The sequence below is a fragment of the Juglans microcarpa x Juglans regia genome, chromosome 2S, assembly GCF_004785595.1.
Source record: "Juglans microcarpa x Juglans regia isolate MS1-56 chromosome 2S, Jm3101_v1.0, whole genome shotgun sequence".
In the NCBI taxonomy this organism is placed as follows: domain Eukaryota; kingdom Viridiplantae; phylum Streptophyta; class Magnoliopsida; order Fagales; family Juglandaceae; genus Juglans; species Juglans microcarpa x Juglans regia.
Window position 1 is genome coordinate 5,264,282 of NC_054597.1, and position 23,651 is coordinate 5,287,932.

Here is a 23,651-nt window from a genome sequence, read left to right on the forward strand (position 1 = left end):
TTTTGTAGTGATTGAGAAAATGTTTTTTTATTGATGTTATGTATTTTTTTACAAATATTTAAGAGTATAAAAAAAAGGATGGCTCTACAACCACCGCTCCCAACTCCTGCTGGGAGCTACCGTTAGTCTTAGGATTTGTTTTTTTTTTCTTTTCTTTTTCATATATGTATTTTTTAATACTTTTAAATATTTTTTTAAAAAAATAAAAAAAATCACAATAGTATTAAAAAACACATCCTTAATCACTAAGTAAAAAAATATATTAAAAATAAATAAAAAATAGGAGCAGGAGCTACCCGCAGTAGCCCCCAGCAGGAAGTGTATCATTTCCCATAAAAAAAAAAAAAAAAAATACCATTTGGCCTTATAGGTGACACCTCTTGGACTACACCATGTCTATATATACGAGTATAGATTGTAAGGCCACGTTCGAAACTTGGATTGAATTGAGATCAATTTAATTTTAAGATAAATTTAACATCTAAACATTCAACTTTCAAATCATTAAACTCATATCAATTTAAAATCTTTTTACACGTGAGACCCACAATTTTTTTCAACTCAACACTTATTTACATACGGGACCCACAACCTTTTTCAAATTTCTATAAATATATCTAAACTCATCTTAACATTTAAACTCATCTTAGGTGGGCCCTATAAAACTCACTTTATCATCTCAACTCACTGTTATTCATAAAGAACTTAACTCATCTAAACTCAGCTCAGCTCAGCTCAACATCCAAATGGGACCTAAGGTCTAGTTTATTTTCACAACTCTCATTAATTCATTTTATCTTATCTAATCATTACAACTTTTTTGAATTTTCATACAAAATAAAATAAACAATTCAATTTTTTTAAATCTAAATATATATATATATATATTCTAACAATATTTTATTTAATTTTTAATTTTAATGTCATCTCATCTATAAAAATAAACAAGGCCTAAGTCTAGTTCTGTATATTGCTCACTAATTTTCTAAAGTACTGCACTTTAAGTGGAAATGGCAGTTGTAGCACTATACAGTCTATATATACTGCCGCTGCTCTCTCAAGTCTCGTATATTTATGGAAGAGAATGGTAAGTAAAGACTGATCCTATATGATATAGTAAAGCTTGATACAGTATTAAAATTTGTAAGTTTGCTATTACTTTTTTTAAAAAGTAGGTTATATTATTAAAAAGTAAATTTTATTTTAGATGGATCTCAAATTTATCTAAACTTTTTCAAAACTAATATGCGAAATTTGCACAAACTAACAGGACAAATATTTTTTCTTATTAAATATTATAAGAAGTGCACTACTATTGGGGGTATGTGTTAGAAAGTGAAAAACAGTAATTTTATAAGGAAGAGATGCCCTGCCACTATGCAAAGAAATTGGAAAGAAAGCAAAAAACTTGAAAAAAAGAAAGGCTGTGCCAAGGAACGAATCTGGTATGGGCAATAGCCCTCAAAAGTGACAGCATTATATTTTTGGGAAAAATAATACTATACCGTCTCAATTTGACTGTTCCTTTTGATCGTTTGGTAAATTTTTTTTTTTACTTAATAATTAAGAAAGTATTTTTAAACGAATTGATGTATTTTTTTATTTTTTAAAAATATTTAAATATATTAAAAAAATATGAAAAAAAAGAAAAAAATTACCCCAAAGAGTAGGACGGCAGACTATTTTTGGAGAGAACCTAAAGAGAAAGCTGTGTACAGTGTACATGAGCCGTGTCAGCCAGTGCTGGTACTCTTCTGAATAAGCAGGCCAGGTTTGAGTATATATTGGTGCCTTAAAAGAAGCAAAGCAGCATGAATGCTATATATTATTAACATGCTTTAGAAAACCTTCTTTTTCGGTTAATGGGGGATATGTTAATCAAAGGAATTAAAGAAAAGCCGAAACTAGTCATGGTTCGTGGTGGATTTCCAATATATATAGCTGTCGTGTTACAGATTTCAGAACTCTGTGGATTGTGCAGCCCCACATATTCTACTTTTTTCTATTTTTTATAGTAAAAATTATTTTCATCAGTCACTATTTATTATTTCACATATTATAAAAAATATTTTCACATCTTATAAAAAAATTTTCACGTACTATAAAAAAATTGTATAAGTGAAATGTGAGAGTGAATAATAACCGATAAGTAAAATTTCTTTTTCTAATCCTAAATAAACGTAAAGACTAATCTTTGAAGCGTGCCAAGGTGCAATCCAAATAAGAACGTAAATGATTTGTATAGTCTAAGAGTTTATAAGTCGTATGCTATATCATTAAAAGACTCGATAAATTTAAAATTCATACAAAAATTTTTTTTTTAACAATAAACTCTTCTATTTTTTAAATAGAGTATGCAAAATTTATTAAGACTGTATCTAATATTATTCTTTATCAATGGTTGACATTCTTATCATTATTAAACTTTCAAACTTAGATTTTAAAAACTAAAGTTAAACTCTAAAGATCTAGGTCAAACTTTACATATTTCTCATGTGATTTTCCAAAATGGCTGACTAAGGCTAGATTCTCAGCAAAAGACTAGCCTTATTTTATTTTTAGGGTAAGCAATTAAAATGTAAGAATGTGCATGAAGTGCTTTGATTCTTAAATAATTCTATATTTTGGCTTATCTTGCTAATTAATTAACATCCAATCGAGAAAATTTTAAAATATATTTATATACTTCAAATGCTAAGATCCAAAGATGAAAAACAGAAAAAGGAATAATTATAATGGAAAAGAACAACTGGACAATAGCAGTGGAGTGGAGCCAAGTCCCTCAGACTCTGACACAGCACAATAAAGAGATGCAAAATTGTCTCTCTCTCGGGACTTCATCCTGGCCCCGACATGAAAATCCAAAATTCTTTATCATACAAATTTCATTTGAATCTCGCGAATCAGATAGGCGCTGGTCCATGACAGCCTTGGATATCAAGGGAATCTCATTGGTTGAAAACAATGCTTGTTTTCTTGTATGTTGATTTCTTTTTCTTTTCGCCCAATCAGTTAGGAACTTAGGAGAAGTACCCTGATTTAATGTAGAGTGTGTTTACATGTGATTTCTGTTATTTGAATTAATTCAAAAGGAGACTAATGCCACGAAAGCTGTGCTGGGGACGATCGAGTAAAACTGACAGTCCATCATTAACCACGTGGCGAACGTAATTGGTACTGTAGTCATGGCCCAGATATTAATTTTTCTTTTTGATCCATGGACGATGGACCATATGTCAGAGAGTCTACTTCTAAATTTCTAAATTTTCCTTTTTTTTTAATGCATTCCACCATTATCTTTTTTATTATTATTATTATTTGTTATCGTGTTTGGGTTTGATATATATTGTAGGCTATTTGTACTATTAACTTTATTTTATGAATTGTTTAAAAAAAAACTTAATTTTCTGAATTAGATTCTAGAATATTATGTTATGTTAAATTAAAATGAAAGTAACCCAAATGGTAAATATTTTCTAAAAGACATTATGAGGTTAGTATCAATCCTTTACACTATTTTTCTTAACTCAAAACCTCAATTCAAAAACTAACTTATAGGAACATGTTTTAAGAGTGATGCTAGACATAAGTTTTAAATAGACAAGTTCCATACAAGTTTTTCGTAAAAAAGTGAGTCCGACTAATAAATAATAGTTTTTTTAATATTTTTTTAAAGTGGGGTCTACTTTTTTATAAGGACTTGCATGAAAATTGTCTATTTGAGACTTGTACAAATCATTTCTTATATTTTAATATCCAGATGTGAGAATTATATGTGAGAGAGATAAAATATATAAAGTGGATTTTGTAGTATTTAATATTATCTAAAAATAATTTATAGAATCAATAACAAATATTATAAGGTCCATTTTGTGTTTGAGTGAGGAATAATGATGCCTACGTAATAATTTGTTATAAGGGTATTTTTATAAGTCAAATCTAGAGACATATCATGTTTGCTAAGCATTTTATAAGGGTATTTATATATAAGGATGTTATTTTATAAGGTATTTTATAAAAATATTACTGTATAAAGTATTGTGAAAAATTATTTATGTTTATTATTATTTTTTTTCGTTATTTCTGTTAATTTAAAAAGTTTTTTTTTTTTTTCTTTTTTCAGTGTTTCACGCACACGTCGTACAGACCAACATTCTCCCTTAAGAACTCGAACTCACTTCTACAAGGAATTTAAGAGCACACAGAGCTCTCAATCCCTGACTACTGACATCTCATCACCACAACTTCAAACTACTCTGCATGCAACTGAGAGCTCTTATAATCTTCGTTGTTGTTCAACAAAAGTCATGCAATCCTACCGCCACATCTCCATAACGTTCCATCTCATTCTTGCCCGAGGTCCGAGAGGCTGACTTTTCCCACTATAGCAGTCCACTTCTCTCATTCCTATTTCCTTGTCTCTTCCTCGCGGCCATTTCCTGCCTTGCAAGATGGAAATAATAAAACAAAGATCGAGGGAAGGGATAGAACGAGACCCTTTTTGTTTTGAGTGAGAGAGAGAGAGAGAGAGAGAGAGTTAAAAACCAGCGCTGCTTGTACTAGTTTGAGCCTGCACCAAAAATGGGTTTCACTGTGTTTCTATTCTATGTCATCTTTTTGTTAACGAGCCCAACATGGGTCTGTGCAAATCCACAGCTCAGAGCACTCATGGACATTAAGGCGGATTTGGACCCGCGGAGCCAGTACCTATCTTCATGGACCATCGATGGTAACCCATGTGACGGTTCCTTCGAAGGTGTTGCCTGCAATGAGAGAGGTCAAGTGGCAAACATTTCGTTGCAGGGAAAGGGGCTCTCAGGCAAGATCTCTCCGGCCATTGCTGGGCTCAGGCACTTAACGGGGCTCTACTTGCATTATAACTCTCTGTACGGAGAGATACCAAGAGAAATAGCAAATTTGACTGGGCTGAGTGATTTGTATCTGAATGTCAATAATCTCTCTGGGGAGATTCCTCCTGAGGTCGGAAACATAGCCGGTTTACAAGGTTAGTACCGGTGGATTTGTATTTCTGTAGTTTTTTATTTGAATATTTTTGTTTGAAGATGTGTACTTAAAAATTTGAACTTGATTGTTTCACTAGTGCGGCAGTGCTCTTATGTTCCAAGACTGGCCTTACTCATCAGCATGTATGTGGGTGTGTAAATTAAAAAGAAAATGCCTTTTACTCAAACGGGAAGTTTCTATGGATTCCTACTGATCAGTTTTGATGAGACATAATTTATAAAGGGCAAATAAAGAATCGTAAATATTGCTGCTGAAGGCTGATAACATGTTTAATGAGTTGACAAATAAATAAGCAATGTCTGGTACAACCTTTGAGCTTTTTCGTATTGGAATTCTTAATTCCTTTTCTTTTGGGCACTCTAAGAGCATAAATATATATCACGAAGAGATTCAAATATTATTTTCTTCGTTTATATCCTTAATGCCTCCAAGCAAAATGTGGGAGGGAAGGCATTTTCCGTTTTCAGTTGTTCGCATATTTTCGTACGTATCTGCAAAGGTTAGATGTAAAGCTGAATGGATCAGATGGCTTCTATGTTGTTCAATGATATTTCTGCTGCTAGTGTTATGGATTTTCTCTGAAAAGCTTCGAATTTTGCTTGACTTGGCTTTTCATTTGCTCTGTAGTATTGCAACTTTGTTATAACCAGTTCACGGGAAGCATACCTACACAGCTGGGTTCTCTGAAGAAGCTTAGTGTTCTTGCTCTGCAATATAACAAATTAACTGGAGCAATCCCTGCAAGTTTAGGGGATTTGGGAATGTTAATGAGGATAGATTTGAGATCCAATCACTTATTTGGTTCAATTCCCACAAAGTTGGCCAACGCTCCTTTGCTGGAAGTTCTAGACATTCGAAACAATACTCTCTCTGGCAATGTACCTCCTGGTAAAGTTGTGAATACTGCTCACATTACTTTTTTTTGTTGTTGTACGAGTACGTCTGTTTTTATTTTTTAAAAAAGGTAAACACAAGTTTAATCGTTGATATTGTTTTCGTTGTTGTTGATGAAGCTTTGAAGAGACTGAACAATGGATTCCTATACCAAAACAACCTTGGCTTATGCGGGATTGGGTTTTTATCTTTGAAAGCTTGCAATGCTTCGGATCATCTCAATCCGAGTAGGTCTGAGCCCTATGGACCACGTGCAACCAACCTGCCGACAAGAGAAATACCAGAGACAGCAAATGTGCAGTTACCTTGCAACCATACTCGGTGCTCAAATCCGTCAAAATCCCAACGGTCGTCTGTTGCTGTTGGTGTATTAATTGTGGTAACAATTGCTCTATCGGCTATAGGAATTCTTATCTTCATCCATTATCGCCGCCAGAAACAAAAACTTGGCACCACATTTGATACTTCTGCAAACCGTCTTAGTACTGACCAGGTCAAAGGAGTTTACAGGAAGAATGGCTCTCCTCTCATCAGCCTTGAGTACTCCAATGGGTGGGACCCTTTAGCTAATGATCGAAATTTCGGTGGGTTAGAAGTCTTCCAGAGCTTTAGGTTCAATTTGGAGGAAGTGGAGTCAGCTACTCAGTACTTCTCAGAGGGGAACTTGTTGGATAAAAGTAAATTTTCTGCAACTTACAAAGGAGTTTTAAGAGATGGGTCGGTTGTTGCTATTAAGAGTATCAGCAAAACTAGCTGCAAGTCAGAGGAAGCTGAGTTTTTGAAGGGATTAAACATTTTGACCTCTTTGAGGCATGATAATTTGGTAAGGTTGAGAGGATTTTGTTGTTCAAGGGGCCGTGGTGAGTGCTTTCTCGTCTATGATTTTGTCCCCAACGGGAATTTACTGCACTATATTGATGCAAAGGATGATAGCCATGTCCTTGAATGGTCAACTAGAGTTTCTATCATGAAGAGCATTGCCAAAGGTTAGGTTTTATCTCCCTGGTTTAGGTTTTCACCGTCTTCTTTTAATTAAGGAAAATGATCAACTTACAGCTCTTTTATAACTATATAGGTCTTCATGAATGCCTATCTTACCTTGGAAATTCAGATTATAGAGAGTTTGTGTTTTTCCTGTTCTTTTCACCAGAACTTATGTTCATTTTTTTGTCTATACTAATTCTTTGTTCTTTTCCCTAAGCAGGTATAGCATATTTACACAGTTACAAAGTGAACAAACCAGCTCTTGTTCACCAAAACATTTCAGCTGAGCATGTGCTTATTGACCAGCGATTTAACCCATTGCTCTCAGATTCGGGCCTGCACAATCTTCTGACAAATGATGTTGTCTTCTCAGCACTCAAGACCAGTGCTGCAATGGGTTATCTAGCTCCTGAATACACCAGTACAGGCAAATTCACTGAGAAAAGCGATGTATATGCATTTGGGGTGCTCGTTTTCCAAGTCATCTCAGGAAAGCGCAAAGTCACTAGCTCAATTCGTCTTGGTGCAGAGTCATGCAGGCTTCAAGATTTTATTGACCCAAACCTTCATGGCAGGTTCTTTGAATATGAAGCAACAAAGCTTGCAAGGATCGCTTTGCTTTGCACGCTCGAGTCTCCAATTGAGAGGCCATCCATGGAAGCTGTTGTTCAAGAATTGGGTAACTGTAGTAGTTGTCTCTGATTTCCCATTGCTTGCAGAGCATTTCAAAATGGAAGGCTTAGAGATGACCAACTAACTGCTCACTGATGAGGAAAACTAGGTCCTTGTAATGTTGAGTCCTTTTGCTGATCAGGACTAAGCTTTGTTGTGGATGTGACTGAACCTTGATTTCTTCTGGCCTGGAATGGAATTCTTATGGGGCATTTTGTTTTTTCATGTATTTCTAAGGAGGTGGGTGAAATTCCCACCATCAACAAAGAAAGCTTTCACAACTTCTCTCAATTCATCTTATATAATCTAATTATTATAATTTTTTCAAATTTCCACCTAAAATAAAATAAACAATTCAATTTTTTCAAATCTCAAAATAAAAATAATATTAAAAAAATATATTATAACAAAATTTTATTTAATTTTTAACTTTAATATCAACTCATCTCTTCTGTGAAAATAAACAAGCTAAGACTTAGCATTATATTTGGGACTTTATTCCTCTTGAAGACATAATATGATCCCGGGATCTCTGATAGATAAGTCACTACTTTTCTAAGAATATTAATGAGTCGATGCAGCTAGCATAGTTTTATGCATATAATACGTAACTCAAAAAGATTCAGGACTAATTTATTTGTAGTTGACAAGTAGTTTCCACTTTTCACTATAAATAAAAATAAAAAATAAAAAAGAAGAATAAATGTAATTTTTGTAATTCGGCGGTCATATCATAAGAGAAACTCTTTTTAGGATTAACTTTAATTTTCCCTAAGAAGTTGTAGATTGAACTGGGTTGGGCCGGGACTGGTTTTTTCATTTTTCATTTTTTAAATCAAACAGGTTTCTACGACCCAAGATCTAGGCCAATTTGCATGCCTGTGTCTTGTACTTCTTGGGTCATTACGATCTTTTCATTTTATGAGTGTTTGGTTTACCTTTTGTAAAGACAGAAGCAAACCCCATGTTAGTTCAGGCAGCAGCCAGCAAAAGCTGTACTAATTGCAATTAGAATCCTTCAAAACAGCGTGCTATATGTGCAGGTCCTGTTGGGTACAGGCTGTTTTGAAAGGCTAACACAAGGCAATAATGGCATGCACTGATGTCCTACGACTCATCAATGTTGATTGTTGAGTGCCTCCAACTCTCCCTTCTGATGTTTTGTTTGAGTTGGTGGAAGTGGAACCCAAAGAACACAAAGAAAGAAGTATATTCCCCAATCTAAATCCGATAACCAAGCTGTTGATGACCTTATGATCTCTTGGTAGTTGTCTCTTCTTTCATTAAGGATGTATAAAAGTTGATAATTAAGCTGTCAATGTGACCTTACAATCTGTTGATATTTGTCTCATCTTTTATGAAGGATACACCTCTTTTAATTACACAGTTCAAATGAGATGATATTAGATGTTTTGTTGAAAATTAAATAAAATATTATTATAATAATTTTTTTTAATATTATTTTTGTTTTGAGATTTAAAAAAGTTGAATTATTTATTATATCTTGTATGAGAATTTGGAAAAGCTCTAATGATTACATGAGATGAGATAGTTTGGTTTTATGTAACCAAACCAAAAGTCTGAGTCACAATATCCCAACCCTCTTACAAAGACGTGCGGCCAGTTAAGCATAAGCTTCTTGCTTGCTTAATAAGGGGTTAGGTTCTAATCATGATTTGAATTGATTGAAAAAAAAAACACAAAAAACAAAACATTGCAGAGTGGGCACATAACCACACATTGGATCTGTTTTGATCTCCTTCAATATATAGAACCCTAACTGCATCAATGATTTGGCCAAGTTAGAAGATGAATGGAAGCAGTAGTTATGGCTAAAATCAACCAGATACATAGATCAAGTGACATTTAACAAAGTTTAGACTTAAAAGCTATGATGGATATTGGCCCTAAATTATAAATTTACATGAAATCACCTCCCCAGTTGAAAATGGTGTGTATATTATATCCCATTGCCACTAGAGCCCCCATGCAATTATGAGAGTGCCAGGTGATTGGAAAGACTTTGAAAACAAAATTTTGATTAAGTATATTCTGTACACCTGAACAACTATCATCGGTTTTTTCAATTGCACTTTAAACTAATAGCTTGCATAAAACTTTCCACAGATTTGTCCAAAAGATAATTCTTTGCTTAGATGGCTTGAAATCGATTGCGGCAATCAAGTGTTTGCGGTGACCACTTGAAAGAGGAAAGGATACCAAGAGTTCAGAAGAGTATTACATTTATATAATTTGATATTTACATTGGGGATTTCAGAGCTTTTTAAGAACAGGCTCCTAATGCACTGTAATACAACAAATTTATGCTCCATTAGTTCTGGTGGGAAGAAAATGGAGGCAATGAGTCTTCTCCTATGCCAACCAAATCAAGGGAGCAAAGAAACAGAAGCTTTAAGCTTCAATCACTTTTCCTTGTGGAAATCTAACTCTGAAAACGTGCTCTTCACCTGTGAATTTATCAACCTTAACAACCCAGTGACTCTTCCCAATTCCACAGCCACTGACAGCACTTTTGGCATTTGCAGCAATTCTGGTCAGCAGCAACCCTTCTCCAATGGGCAACAACTGAGTTCTTGATCCCCCAGACCACCAAGACTCCTTGCAGAATGCATTATATCCCACAACCACCACATCCCTTTGCTTCCTTACCACTTGCAATGCCTTGAGAATTCCTCCATGATTCTCAAGATTGCAGTCAAGGAGCACAAAATCTGCATCCCTATATTGGGTTAAGACTTGCTTTTGAGCTTCCCCTATAACGAATTCAACATGACATGCATCAAGGCCTAGGACTTCCTGAGACAGATGCAGCTCTTGAAGCCCACGAAGGATGCAAACTACACGGCCACCAGTTTGGTGAGCAGCGGCCACCAAGGCTAGCGTGGTGGAGTCCGCAGCACCAGCACAGGCCACAACCATCAGCTGTGCGTTGTTGCCTGCTGCTAGTGCTGAAATAAACTCAGCTACGTCTGGTTCCTTAGCCTTTTGCCCCTACATTAAGATCACCAGAATCCAAGTGAGCCAAGATTCAAAGCCAAGAAGTATAATTCCCATTGTGTTGTGCAGGAAAAATATAAAAGGCAAATCATAATACTCACCATTTTCAAAGTTGTGAGATAAGCTTTTGTGGCATTCTCAGCAGACCAGGAAGCCATTTTATTCCCTCTGATATTTCCAATCTTTTGCTATAGCTTTGAAGGAGAAGCAGAGGTGCTTCAAGTTTCGAATGATGGGTGAGTTGGCCTAGCTAGTGTGCTGGATACATTATATAGGAGAGGAATTGAAAAGGAGGTGGTTTGGTCAACCAAGTAAATACCGGTTTAGATGGTTTTGCCTCAGAAACTCTACTGTTTGAAGGGGGAGCTTGATAATAATTGAACAAGTTTTAAAATTGAACTTGAATTGTGAACCCCTGCTCTACATCATTGCCCATGTATAATATATTTATCAACTGGCTGTCATGTCCAATGTCGTGGGGACAATATTAGTTTCAAAACAATATTAAAAAAAACAAAAACAAAAACAAAACCTCTGCAGCAATATGTCAATTTTATAAATTTTGATTGTTTCTTAGAGACAAACCAAGCAAATCCTACTAAGCCAGCTCAGGGATCAGTCCAACAAAGCTTTTCAATAATTAAGTATTTAAATCAATATACAGATTTAATTCTAGGTTTGTGAAAAACCATGTGCATGTTGTACAGGACGTCCTATCTTGTGAACGGGCTTCCTAGCTAGCAACCTAAAAGAGAAATAATGGTTTTAGCTAGTAACCTCTCTTTGGATTGTTTGGATTTAGGTTAAGTGTCTTTCTTAAGGCTGTGTACTCTATATGAATCTAATGGTTTTGATGCCTGGATTTTTAAATTCTTAGCTGATATGTACCTTCCAGGTGTCGTGTTTGTAATCAAAGTTTTCCTCCGTCACAAGTGAGGGCAATCAATAAAATTAGAATTTCGTCCTCTTTAAAAAAAAAAAAAAACCTAAAAGAGAAATAAATTAGAATGGAATCATGCATTATTAATCATGTAGTATTTTGCCTGTTGGCTTTCCACGTACGGATGATACTAAACAGCAATATTGTATTCCATATAGCATTTGTGATGTCCCCATTGGAATATTTATTTACTTTTCCACATTAAAATATTAAAAAAGAAAGAGAGATAGCTTGCTGCTTGAGATTCCCGAATGCACCCTATGTAAGAGTTTTATTTAAAACTTTATATTCCACGCACCCATATTCAATGAGATAAAATTAACTTTATATCTAATCATACTGGGATACAAAGTTTCTAGATTTCTTGATGGTCATAAGTTTATAAATAGTACTGAGGGGTTAAGGGTTCTCACCTACAACATTATTGTATTTATAACCATTAGGAGACACTTGTGTGGCTAAATTGCTAGGGTGATTATTTTCTCATAATCAGGTCAGATTCTTTATCAAATTGTAATGGAGGGATGTACGTTTTCTAATTGTTATTATTTATTATCGTAGATTATAGAAAATCGAAGATCCAATTATTATTGTTCATGTTAAAATATTTAACACCATCGGCCTCCTCCTCCTCCTCCTTAATGGCTAATTTCATATGTGAACAGCTCTTGCACGCACGAAATAGTTCTTAATTTTTCTGATCAATTTAAATTTTTTAGACAAATGTTGATTTATCGAGCCATCAATTAAATTGAATACTGCAACAAATTAACACAATGGATGTTGGAGTTGCATTGCTGCAAAGGGTTTATCGATCTTTTGACCCTACACATGAATATTGGTTATATATATTCGGGATAACTATCTTTGGATCGAATCTCATGAGCTAAGAATCCCCATGCAACGTACTACACCAGCTAGCTTTATGACAAAGGCCAAGATAGTAGTAATCCTATTTTCATTTTCCCTGCTGGGATAGGGATACATAAAATAAAGATATCTAAGTAGTTTGTCGATGATGCAAAATTTATTGTCCATCGACAAGGATGCACATGAGCGTACGTACATACTTCCTGTAATAATTAAATGCTGCATTTTATATTAATTTCATGTATTGAAGCAAGATTTTTTTTTTTTTCTCTTGAATATCTTTCCCACATGATTAAATATAAATTAAATAGTTAATTTCAACGAGTATATGTGTGTGTGTATACAAAATTCTTGATCTTTTTCCACATGATTCAATCAGCCCCTCTTAAAAAAAAACAAACAAACAAACAAAGAAAAGAGAAGTTTATGATTAGCTGGATGTAACAAGAGGTGATGTTTTTGCCCCCCCACAAGGCAAACAGAGATCTAGATCCGATCGAGACACTTCCCTAGCAAAGACATCGATAATAAGAAGGAACCAGACGTATAATTAACTATATATATTTATATATTCGGTCTGTACGTACTGGTCTCTACTCCATTATAAGATGTCCCACTTGTCTGATTTTGCCGGAGGCCGGATATATGATTCATGAATATTCATTCTGATGATGATCGACATCGAGACCAATTAGCTGTTGGATTTTCTTGATTCTTTTTCACTTCTCCTGAATTTTTATTTTCTTTTCAATTGAGTTGCATTTGGATTCCAAGAACCTGCAGATAGAAAATGAAGGGAAGGTGATGAGAAAATATGGGGGGTTATATAAATTAATAAACAAGTAGTGGGTCTGAAGATTCGACTTGATGGGTTATGCATGTCCTTTGAAGGAACATGGCTGCATGGGTCGACATGATACGCAATACGCTATACAATATACATTCATATGGTACCTTTTTTTTGTAATTTTTTTTTTCGTGGATAAATTGATCATATTATTAAACAAATATTTGCATATGTCCGTTCATTTTGCACTTTTGGAGATCTATCTATATGCAATATTGGCTAGATACGTGCACATGCACGTTCATCACGCACTTCGAAGTATTGTCTTGTAGCAATAATATTCTAGGAAAATTATATACATCATACTATATTTGTATTCTACTATGTAAGATGTGTCCAATTTATCACTATTGGATGATACTTTATCATTCTATAATGATAAATGCATCACATATATATAGTGAGATGAAAATTTATGGAATAGGAGTGTGGTGTATAGCATCACTACTCATTTCGATCTCCTTTCGTAATGCATCGCATGCATTATGACAGAAAATTTATAAACATGAACCCCAAGTCTTTAGATCAGAACACTACCATGAGAAAGTTGTGAAAAGTAATAAACTCGTGGTCCAACCTCCACCAATCAAAAATATTGTTGTTGTGATATTTTATATTAATTGATCAGTATAAGTGGTGTATGGAATTTCGCATTATCTATTAGCTAGATAGAAGTTATTCCTTTTATAATGATTTCATGAATAAAACTCCAATTATACTATATATTCATCATTTTGGAGTATAGATCCAGATCACGTGACTTGTCTTTTTTGGAACGTTACAAATGGTATAAAGCCAAATTAGACATGATGTCGAACTTGAGTTATGCCACCAGAGATGAAATTGTTACAAAAGTTTAAATTAATTGGTGTAATTGAGGATAATAAAATTTAGGATGTATTCTATACAGTGAATCCATGATCCTCCAACTCCAAAAACCGCGCTTGAAACTCAAAACTTTAATAACCTACTTAGAGTCGAATTGGTTTGTAGTTAGTAAAGCTTATACGAGACAAGATCACATGCATACACGTACAACACAATTCTGGTGTTTGTCAAAATCTTGGTCTAATTAGGCTTTGTCTAATAGTCTATTATGTGACACGTTTATATTTTAAAAAGAAACTAAAAAATTATAAAAATATAACTATATATAAAATTAGATCTTAATAATTTACTATATATACATAGAAATAAAATTTTAAAAAACACAACTTAATATATGTTTTAAATTTATGACGATAATGTTTCATGGAATAATATTAATCCATTATTATTTTTGTAATGAAATATTTAGAATTTATTTTCTTCATAGAAACTATCAAGTGATCTTTTAGAATGTCATTTTTCATTTTAGTATATAAATTAGTTTATCAAGTTTCATACAAAATCTAGATATTTTCGTGTCACATTAAGCATATAATGCTATAATTGAGACCTTAAATAATTTATTTATTTTTACTCAACAAAGTCTAGAGGATAAAACCTCTCAACTATTTTTCATATAAATCATCAACCTTAAATTATTTTTCTTGTATTTTCACTTTAGATTCCATATTAAGAAGTCTAATATTGTATAACAAAAAAATTTGAGATTCATATTAATAACTTTATTATTTTTCCTAAACTTAGTTTTAATTTAATTTTGGTGAGGCCACATCCTTGAAAATAAATAATATATAGAAATTATATAAAATTTCAAAACTATAGGAAAAAAAATTGTAGAAAGACATTTCTAAATATATTGAAATTTCAAAAAACTTTAAAAAACATATGGGGATTGTAAATTTTTTTAGGGGGAGCATCTGCTATATTTATAAAATTATAAATAAAATATAGGGTATATTTTGAAATTTTTAAAAAGCTTAGTCATAGCGTAGGTCAGTCGTTGTATATAAATATGTTTTAAATGAATGATATTTTTATAAAATAACTTATAAAAGTAATATTATTTTACATAAATACCCTCTTTCCAAACATGATTGTATCATTATTCTTATGAAAATGTTCTTTATTTAAGGTAGAGTAGTTAAAAATTATAAAGTAATTGTGTCTACCTCGTTACTCGAATATAAATATGAAGCAAAACTAAAAGCGTAGATCCAACGTCACAAACCAGACCCTCGTTTGGTTACCAGGCTCAAGACGTCGTTTGCAGAGGAAGCAGAGTTCAAGGCCTCTATAAGGCAACAAGTTGGGCCTGTTGAGTGCTCTCTCAAGCCCAATATTCGGAATCCATGTACCAATGTTTGAGGGAAGCTCAAATCTTTCTGGACTTGTAGCAATGAAGCTTACCCCCAAGAGTTTTGATTTATTAGTATAACTTCTTGATGCTGCCCTATGCATTTGAGTTGAGTGGAGTTGCAGGCCCAAATCGTCTGTTAAAAGCCTATTTATCTACTTCTAGTGTTGTTTGTTTAAAGCATAATGCTAGGATGACTCTTAAATATGTTTGGAGAAATAATAGTTGTAATAATGAATATATAAGTGTTATGTAATCATTTTAAAAAAATGAATAAATACAGAACCCACATAAAAAATAATATTTTTTTAATAGTAAACCTCACTCTTTTTTAAGGTGACTGCATAGCACTTACGCACTTCATGACTATATGTAGCATTACTCATATGTCCTCTAGTGTATGTAAATTTCCTTTTTATTTTAATTTTTAAATATTTTTTAAACATCTTTAAATATTTTTTAAAATTTAAAAAAAAAACGCACAAATTCACTAGTAGCACTTCCTTCACTATTAAGAAAAAATAAAAAATAAAAATAAAATATAAGAGGGGGCATATTTAGTGGGCACATTTGAAAGTTATACCAGTATTTTCCTTGTTCAAAAGAGTTTTTTTCTTTTAAGCAAATAGAAAGAGAAAAATTAACAGAGAGATTACAAAAATTGGAGTTTTTTTTTAAGAAAAAACAGAGTTGAAAGAGAAATATTATTCTAAGGCTTTTAAACCACACACCATTTATATGGTATAATTTAATCTGTAAGATTCAAATTTTAAAATTTATCTTCCAAATCAAATTATGTCATGTAGATTGTGTATAATGTAAAGTTCTTAGAATAGAATTATTCTTTTCAAAATAGAAACCTATATTTTATTTGAAATGTAGTGCAAAGCATGTGGCGTTTTGATCATATCATCTCATCATCTTTAACTTGTACAATAATCAAAATACCACATTTTTTTTCTTGCATGAGTCGATATTATATGTTTAATGTAAAATGGAGATAATATAGTATCGAGAGATACCTGGACCAACCTTAGCTCAAATTTTAGAAAAATCTATCAAAAGAATCTGTCAATTTTTCAAGTTTCACTTGTTTGATCAATGAATCTGTCAAAACTTTGCCACCTTCAAATCAAACAATCATTTCCCACAAGAACGTTAGCATTTTATTTTATTATTATTATTATTATTATTATTTTCACTTACTTTCGGTTTTGGTCGGAAAGAAGGCTATGGGTTTGCTAGCTATAAGTGGCAAAAGCAGCCCTAATAAGCCAAATAAACCTATAGACCCTAGCAAAGGTCAAGATGAGAAAGAGAAATAATTTGAAGTTTTAATAGATAAGTCTCGCCTTTTGTTAAAAAAAATATGTATATATTATAATAAAAAAGAGTGAAAAAAATACTTTTATAATAAAATTCAGATTTTTATAAAATATCTATACGAAACTTATCATTTTAAAAATTATATTTAATATTACTCAAATAAAAAGTAGAGTCATAGGCCGTTGAAGGTGGAGGGAGCAGGGTAATTTTGTCTGCTTGAGAATGGATAACAATAATATGTTTAGTTGACCCTCCATCTTGGAGCCATACAAGAAGTAATTATGGGTACTGAGGAATACAAGTAAAGTATAATTGCATTTGTAATGATCATTAATGATGGTTTATGGATGTGATTTTTGGAGATTTGTTGGAGCACTATCATTTTCCTTTATTTTCGAGGTTTAATTTCTACCTGAAAGATGGAGATTTATTTATAATTATTTATTTTGGTGAGATGCAATTTTCATGCATATGAGGTTGTATGACCTAGGGGTGAAAATCAACCCTTTCGGTTCGATTTTTACACAAAATCGACGCCAACCAAAAGTTAATTTATGGGGAAGAAAACCGGCTGAAACCGGTCGACGGGGAGAGAAACACCGACCAAAACTATTGCTTCATTTCTCTTGCGGTTCACAATCGATTCGCAGACCGAGCTTCCTCTGAAGCGTCGTTCTACTTAAATTTTTTTTTAATTATTATGAATTAAACGACGCCTACCAAAGACGTCGTTTAAGTTGTGTTTAAAACACACCTAAGGCTTAAAACGACAGAACGACGTTATTTTAAGTACAAAATATATATATATATAATAGTTTATTTAGTCGGTTGGTTCAGCGGTTTAAATCAGGTTCGAACCAACGCCAAATCGGCCGATATCGGTTTTCTCTATTTTATGCCGCACGCCGACCGGTTCTCCACCGGTTTCAGCCAGTTCTGAGCTCTAGCGGCCGATCTAAGTTGGTCTAGGTCGGTTTTTCGATTTTTTGTACAACCCTAGTATGACCTTTAATACATACCTTTCTTTTTAAATATATGGAGAACTCTATTTGAGTTTTATTGAACACATCCATAATAATAATTTTAAAAACTGGACTTTTAATTTTATTATAATATTAATATCTTATGATGTTAAAAAAAGAAGAAAAAGATATATAGTAGCTTTTTTCTTTTAAATCGTAGAAAGAAAGAGTCAACTTTGACAAACTTTGCAGGTTGGTGCTAACTCTTTGTTCAGACATCACATTTCAATTAATTTTATATTCAAAGTCATCTTTTGTGGGCAGATTATTTTTAAATTTATTTTGGGGTAAAAAAAACTTTCTCCTCTCCAACTAACACAAACTTGCATAGTCAATTTAAGATAGAATTTTATCCACCATCATTTTAATCATTATTTCTTTATATAATGAATGAATAATAAATAATTTTTCAATCATTTAATGCCAAAGAAAGTGAAAGGATAATGGCAAAATTGACGGTATATGACATTTCTCCCAACTTAAAATGACACTTTTCATCTAAATTCGGAAAAATTAGGTGCTATAATACAATTTTAATCGTTGAATCTTAATGAAAGATGTTAAATGATAGTCGTTAAATGAGTGCAATGTGTCAATTTTGATAGTTTAGAGTGCAAAATGTAAAATACTTATTAGTTGAAGAGTGAAAAGTATATTTTTATTTTTTGAAGTATAAATACAAACCTAAGACTAAAATGGTTTATCTTCACAAAAATAAACAGCAGACTCCATTTTAAAGTGGGAGGGAAAAACAAGCAAATGAGAATTATTTTAGACACTCACATTATTTTATACCTTATTTACCTAACAAATATTTTACACTTCATACTACAAACTTCTACCACTTTCTATTGGGTAGTACCCATAAACTCAAGTTTCTATTAAAATGATGAAAATAGATGACGTGGCATGATCTTGGTAGTTAATTTAACGATCAATAATGAGTATAAGGTGTAATGAATTGATTTGAATAATTCGACATACAAATTATAAAATACCTATTAATTAAATGATGAGGAGTATACTTTACTTTGGCTTTTTTTTTTTTAATCCGTTGATCTCATATCATGGTAGATGGGTGTTAGGATCTAAATCTTTTTGTTTCATTTCTTTTCTCTCTTTCTTCCCCACTTCAAGCATAGACCCACAAAAGTAGGCTTACCAATTGTGCAATGGTTAAGTGGGAGATGGGACTTCTAATGGACAAAGTATGTCGGGAAAGGGCCGAGAGGTGCTCGGCAAAAGTAGCCTAACATCACCATGTGATGTATCAAATATCAATCGGAGCGTCTTTAGTTTAGCAGGTAAAAAGCTTTCAGCCTTGTTTCAAAGTTTGATGTAGAATCTCACCCATCTCTACATGTAGATTTTAGAAGATAATCACTTCCACCAAAACACCAACATTTACAATCTCCCCCAACATTTATTGTCCAAACTTTCGTTACCAAAAATTGACGTTGTTGTAGAAGATGATGGAGAGAGTAAAATGGAATGAGAGCAAATTGAGCAATGCCCATTCTGTATTTTGGTTGTCATTCTCAATCATTGACTGACATGTTGCATTTTAAGAGGTTGACTAATTTAGCTACTTAAAATTTGTCGAATCGGTCGGTATGAACTAGGATGAAGAACATTTCTTCTCGATCAAGTATATATGAGACCTTAGTAGAATCAAATTCGATCATAAAAGGTATAAACCTCTTAATTTAAAGCTAATCCATGAAAAAATAAAATGTAGTAATCTCTCTCGGACAAACATGGCATAATGGTAGTAATCCATGACAAAATAAAGTTAATCCAATATGACATGTGGTATAGAAAAATCCAATATCTGCTTAATGAACAAGAGATCCATGAAAATCTATCTTGCCTTATGATATAACCTGAAGAAGGGAATACTTCCCAAGATCGTCGTGATATGGAAGCCTAGCAGGCTTGGGCAAAGAAAGATCGGTGAGCGCACTTTACCATGCTTAGCAACATGCACAATAATCTTATTTGAGAGTTTGAGAACTGTCCAATTACTCAAGATATGTAAAATCAACTGAAAATTACCTATGAAATGACATCAACTAGTAGCTGAAAATTAATTAAGAATGATAAAGCGCGCACACCGATCATTCTTTGCTCAAGCCTGATAGGCTTCCATATCACGACGATGTTGGGAAGTATTCCCTTCCTCAGGTTGTATCATAAGGTGAAACAAATTTTCAAGAATCTCTTGTTCATTAAACAGATATTAGATTTTTTTATTGCACATGTCATATTTGGTCCCATCCAGGTTCTCTCCTTTATACCATAACAAATAAAATGTAGTAATCCATGACAAAATAAAGTTAATCCATGACAGGCGAGATCTGAGCTCTTCATGGTTCAACTCGTGGCGTAATAAAATCATTTGGTGGAACTTTGCATCCATCTGAGTTGGGATGTTCTCAAAGGTTTCTGATCTTTATTGCCAGTACGACCTCATTTACAATCATTAAAGTTCATTATTGCCTGGTACTATTAATAAGATAGGAAATCTTTGAGAACATGCTAGACTCTTATGGGTGCACAGTCTAACCATGAAGAACTTTTGAGTCTCTCAGGGAGTTGCTCTATAGCGGCAAATTTCCAGACTTTGTTTGGGACCTTCAATACCTAAATATAAAGTAATACAGGTAATGAGATAAAAATAAAAAATAAAAATAAAAAGCCGTTTAACAACATGCTAGCCACGGATGCAAGCCTCACCATAGGACACCATTTTGAACAGCGAAGAGCAGAAGACCATCCTGGAAGCCCCAGGGAAAAATGGAGAAGCATGTCTCAACTCATTTTCACCTGCAAGGACGAGATTTTATATTTCAGAGACTGGGCTTTTTTCCCCCCCAAGGTACAATGCCTTGGATATTTTACAAAGCCTGTAAAAGATTCAACCCAAAACTCAAAAATCAACCTCAAGAAACTGCTTAAATTAGAAGAATATTTAATCTTAAATAGAATTTTCAGTTCTTTCCTTTTCTTCTCTTTCCTTTTTATTATTGACCAAAATATACCACGTAAGACAGCTTAAATATCAAGCGATAATATTTTCATGCAAGATTATGTTTCATTGTTGCTATTGTATTCCTATCAAATCTTTATCATGTTAATATATAATATTATTTTCATTCTAACTAGAATCTCATAATTGGTATACAAATGCATAATGGACACAATGTGACATAAAGGAAGGAAAAGATGGGCTTCATTATTTCATAATAGCGAGCCATGAAGCACATAAAGAAAGGTCACAAGCCGTGAATACTGCCAATCGATTTCAATATCATCTACATTACATGGATGGGTATCAGATTTAAAAACAATCAAGAATGTATAAGTGGAAAGGAAAAGAGAGATGATATAAGGAAAGCTCATTATGAAGGACCACTAAAAGGGTAAAGATTCTTGTAGAAAGAGAGTCTTGTCCTATACTAATCATTATATCTCCTTCCACTCTAACAAGAACATGAGTGGAGTGAACAATGAAGGCATACCATACGAGTGAAAGAGCTTTTATTTCTAGTTGGTAAGCAGTCGTCAGCATTGCTCAACCTTGCCGACAGGATCCATTGTCTCTTCACCGATTTGAGTAGAAAAAGCAAATACACTCACTCTACTCTACTACTGCTTCGCCTAGCCATTAAAAAGGTGAGGAAGAGAAACTGTTACTTCACCTTTTACTCAACACCCACTTCGTAAATTTCACCTTTTACTGCTCAATGTGCATGGAAAAATTTAAAGCACAAAACATGAGAGAGAGAGAAAGAGAGTCCAAACGCTTTGATGGGGTTCCAATAATAAGATAAGGTAGGACAGGGTTTATTGAAAAATTCTACTGAGATAACCATCCAAAGGTGTGAGATATAGAGTGCAATGCCATATGCTAAGAGCACCGCATCACTGCACAAAGGTACATGACAACTCCAAGCAAATAATATCAACACCTCTAGAATCACCAACCTGCTGGCTTTTAGTGAAAAATATTCACCAAAATGTACATCCAAAATTCAAGTTTGTTGCAATATCCTTTTCAGCCATCTTATGTGCCTCCTCATACTGACAGCTCTCCTTGCTTCCACTTTGCTCAAGAATTTAGTAATCATGGCAAGCCAAACAGATTACTCTGCAGAACTTCAATTTTCAATGTTGAGATCAGAACTTTTAAAAATGACTTGACTTAACATGAAAACATCATGTAAAAATGGAATGCTGAAAGATAAGTAAACTCAAGAGATGTAATAAAACCGAAAAAAACATACATACATATATACACACATTATATATACATACAAATATATAAATATATAACTAAGGAAAGAGGATCATGGAAAAGAAGAGCCCAATTATAATAAAAAAATCTATTAGCAAATCAAGAAAGGCTCCTCTGTAGCTCACTTTTCTTCGACTATGACACGATCACTGGGATTGACCTCCACCCTTCTGGTGGCGCTTTCCAACTTTAAAAAAAGATAGCAGAAGCTATGGCCAAGATAAATCAATCAGAAGCGATTCCTTTGCTACAACAATTCACTCTTGAGTTCTTACAAGGTTGACCATCGTAGTGATCAACTCCGGTTTGCCATTCCCCAACCAGTTCAAGCAAATCCAGCCCTGCAGAAAAAGATATTTAGAAAAACTCAAAACCAATGCTACTTTTTTTTTCTGTCCTTGTGCAATTCCTTTTAACCAGCTAACTCAATATGCTCTATGTTCAACCAAACTCTATAACGGCTACTGCAGTCCAAGTCTATACCTGTGTGACTGTGTCACCTGTTTCTATCAGTAAAAAGTCCATAAGTGACGAACAAATTCTTCCAGAGGTTTATTGAGGGACGTATATAAAAGATTTTGGCAAGGTTCCCACAGTGTTGAAAGCCCTGTCTTTGTTCCAATGTTGCATTCTCATAACCGATGCTCCAAAATTATGTTCAATCATTTTCAAAAAATTTGAAGGCCTACATAGGTTGACTATAAGTGTTTACAAACTGTTAAGAACTGATAAAGGAGATTTACTTTGAAATGTTTCCAATTGCTGTTTATGACACGGAGCCTGGCCAATTCAGTTCTTTAGACCCAACCATGGGGAGTAAGACCTGACTACACAACCTCAACCACTAGAATTGTGTATCAAGTAATCGCTCATCCTAAACCCACCTTTTCACCACTAGGCTGCACCCTGACGAGAAAGAACAGCATCCTAAAGATCTAAAAAGTGAAGCCATGGAATAACTAGTTTTGGTCAAGCGTGTTGGATGGTGAAGTTGGAATTCATACCTACCTATTCACATTAGCGTTATCAAATTGGTGCAGATAGGTCTGAGAATGTAATGATGCAGAACATGTTTGAAATGTCAATTTTCTTTGTAAAATGAAGTGTTAAACATTAGAGTTCGGTTTTTTTTATCGAGACTATGCCTTCAATTCCATTCAGCCTTTCATTTTGAAGTGTTCTTTTAACATGGAAAAATAACAAAATATAGATCACCCATCTTTCCACAAACAATTTCTGAAACTAATGGTGGAGAAAATCAAAGCTCTATTGCCGGCAGTCAGGGAAAACAATATAACCTTTATTCTTTAGTCATCTTAATAAACATTACAACAGCATATAAGTAGCACTAGGACGATAAAAACAGAAAATAATAATAATAATAATAATAATAATAATAATCGGTTTAGGACCAAAGAAGGTTGAATATGACGGGCAGCACCTGCGGCGAAATGGTTGGACTTTTCATCTTTGATTTACTCAGATTAACAAAAGTGTGATAAGAAGCCTAAACT

General features: G+C 33.4%; 2 protein-coding genes and 1 long non-coding RNA gene across 3 annotated transcripts; 1 reads left to right on the forward strand and 2 right to left on the reverse strand.

Moving 5' to 3' along the window:
- Positions 1 to 4,181: 4,181 nt before the first annotated feature.
- Positions 4,182 to 7,798, forward strand: LOC121252754 (leucine-rich repeat receptor-like serine/threonine-protein kinase At1g17230). The gene is made up of 4 exons (XM_041152550.1): positions 4,182 to 5,005; positions 5,653 to 5,913; positions 6,039 to 6,905; positions 7,124 to 7,798. The coding sequence occupies exons 1-4, from the start codon at positions 4,582 to 4,584 to the stop codon at positions 7,603 to 7,605; spliced, it is 2,034 nt and encodes a 677-aa protein (XP_041008484.1). The 5' UTR covers positions 4,182 to 4,581; the 3' UTR covers positions 7,606 to 7,798.
- A 1,956-nt stretch (positions 7,799 to 9,754) lies between these two features.
- LOC121252755 lies at positions 9,755 to 11,345 on the reverse strand. The gene is made up of 2 exons (XM_041152551.1): positions 10,695 to 11,345; positions 9,755 to 10,587 (listed from the first exon to the last, which is right to left on the reverse strand). The coding sequence occupies exons 1-2, from the start codon at positions 10,749 to 10,751 to the stop codon at positions 9,988 to 9,990; spliced, it is 657 nt and encodes a 218-aa protein (XP_041008485.1). The 5' UTR covers positions 10,752 to 11,345; the 3' UTR covers positions 9,755 to 9,987.
- An 8,702-nt stretch (positions 11,346 to 20,047) lies between these two features.
- Positions 20,048 to 21,355, reverse strand: LOC121252757. The gene is made up of 2 exons (XR_005938273.1): positions 20,577 to 21,355; positions 20,048 to 20,483 (listed from the first exon to the last, which is right to left on the reverse strand). It is a non-coding gene; the product is annotated as an uncharacterized LOC121252757 (long non-coding RNA).
- Positions 21,356 to 23,651: the final 2,296 nt, after the last annotated feature.

Excerpts from the sequence above, each read along its gene's own strand:
- LOC121252754 (XM_041152550.1), top strand. The coding sequence starts at position 4,582 with ATGGGTTTCACTGTGTTTCTATTCTATGTCATCTTTTTGTTAACGAGC. Across the intron at positions 5,006-5,652 it reads AAACATAGCCGGTTTACAAG|TATTGCAACTTTGTTATAAC; the intron begins GTTAGTACCGGT and ends TTTGCTCTGTAG. Across the intron at positions 6,906-7,123 it reads CATGAAGAGCATTGCCAAAG|GTATAGCATATTTACACAGT; the intron begins GTTAGGTTTTAT and ends TTCCCTAAGCAG.
- LOC121252755 (XM_041152551.1), bottom strand. The coding sequence starts at position 10,751 with ATGGCTTCCTGGTCTGCTGAGAATGCCACAAAAGCTTATCTCACAACT. Across the intron at positions 10,588-10,694 it reads ATCTCACAACTTTGAAAATG|GGGCAAAAGGCTAAGGAACC; the intron begins GTGAGTATTATG and ends ATCTTAATGTAG.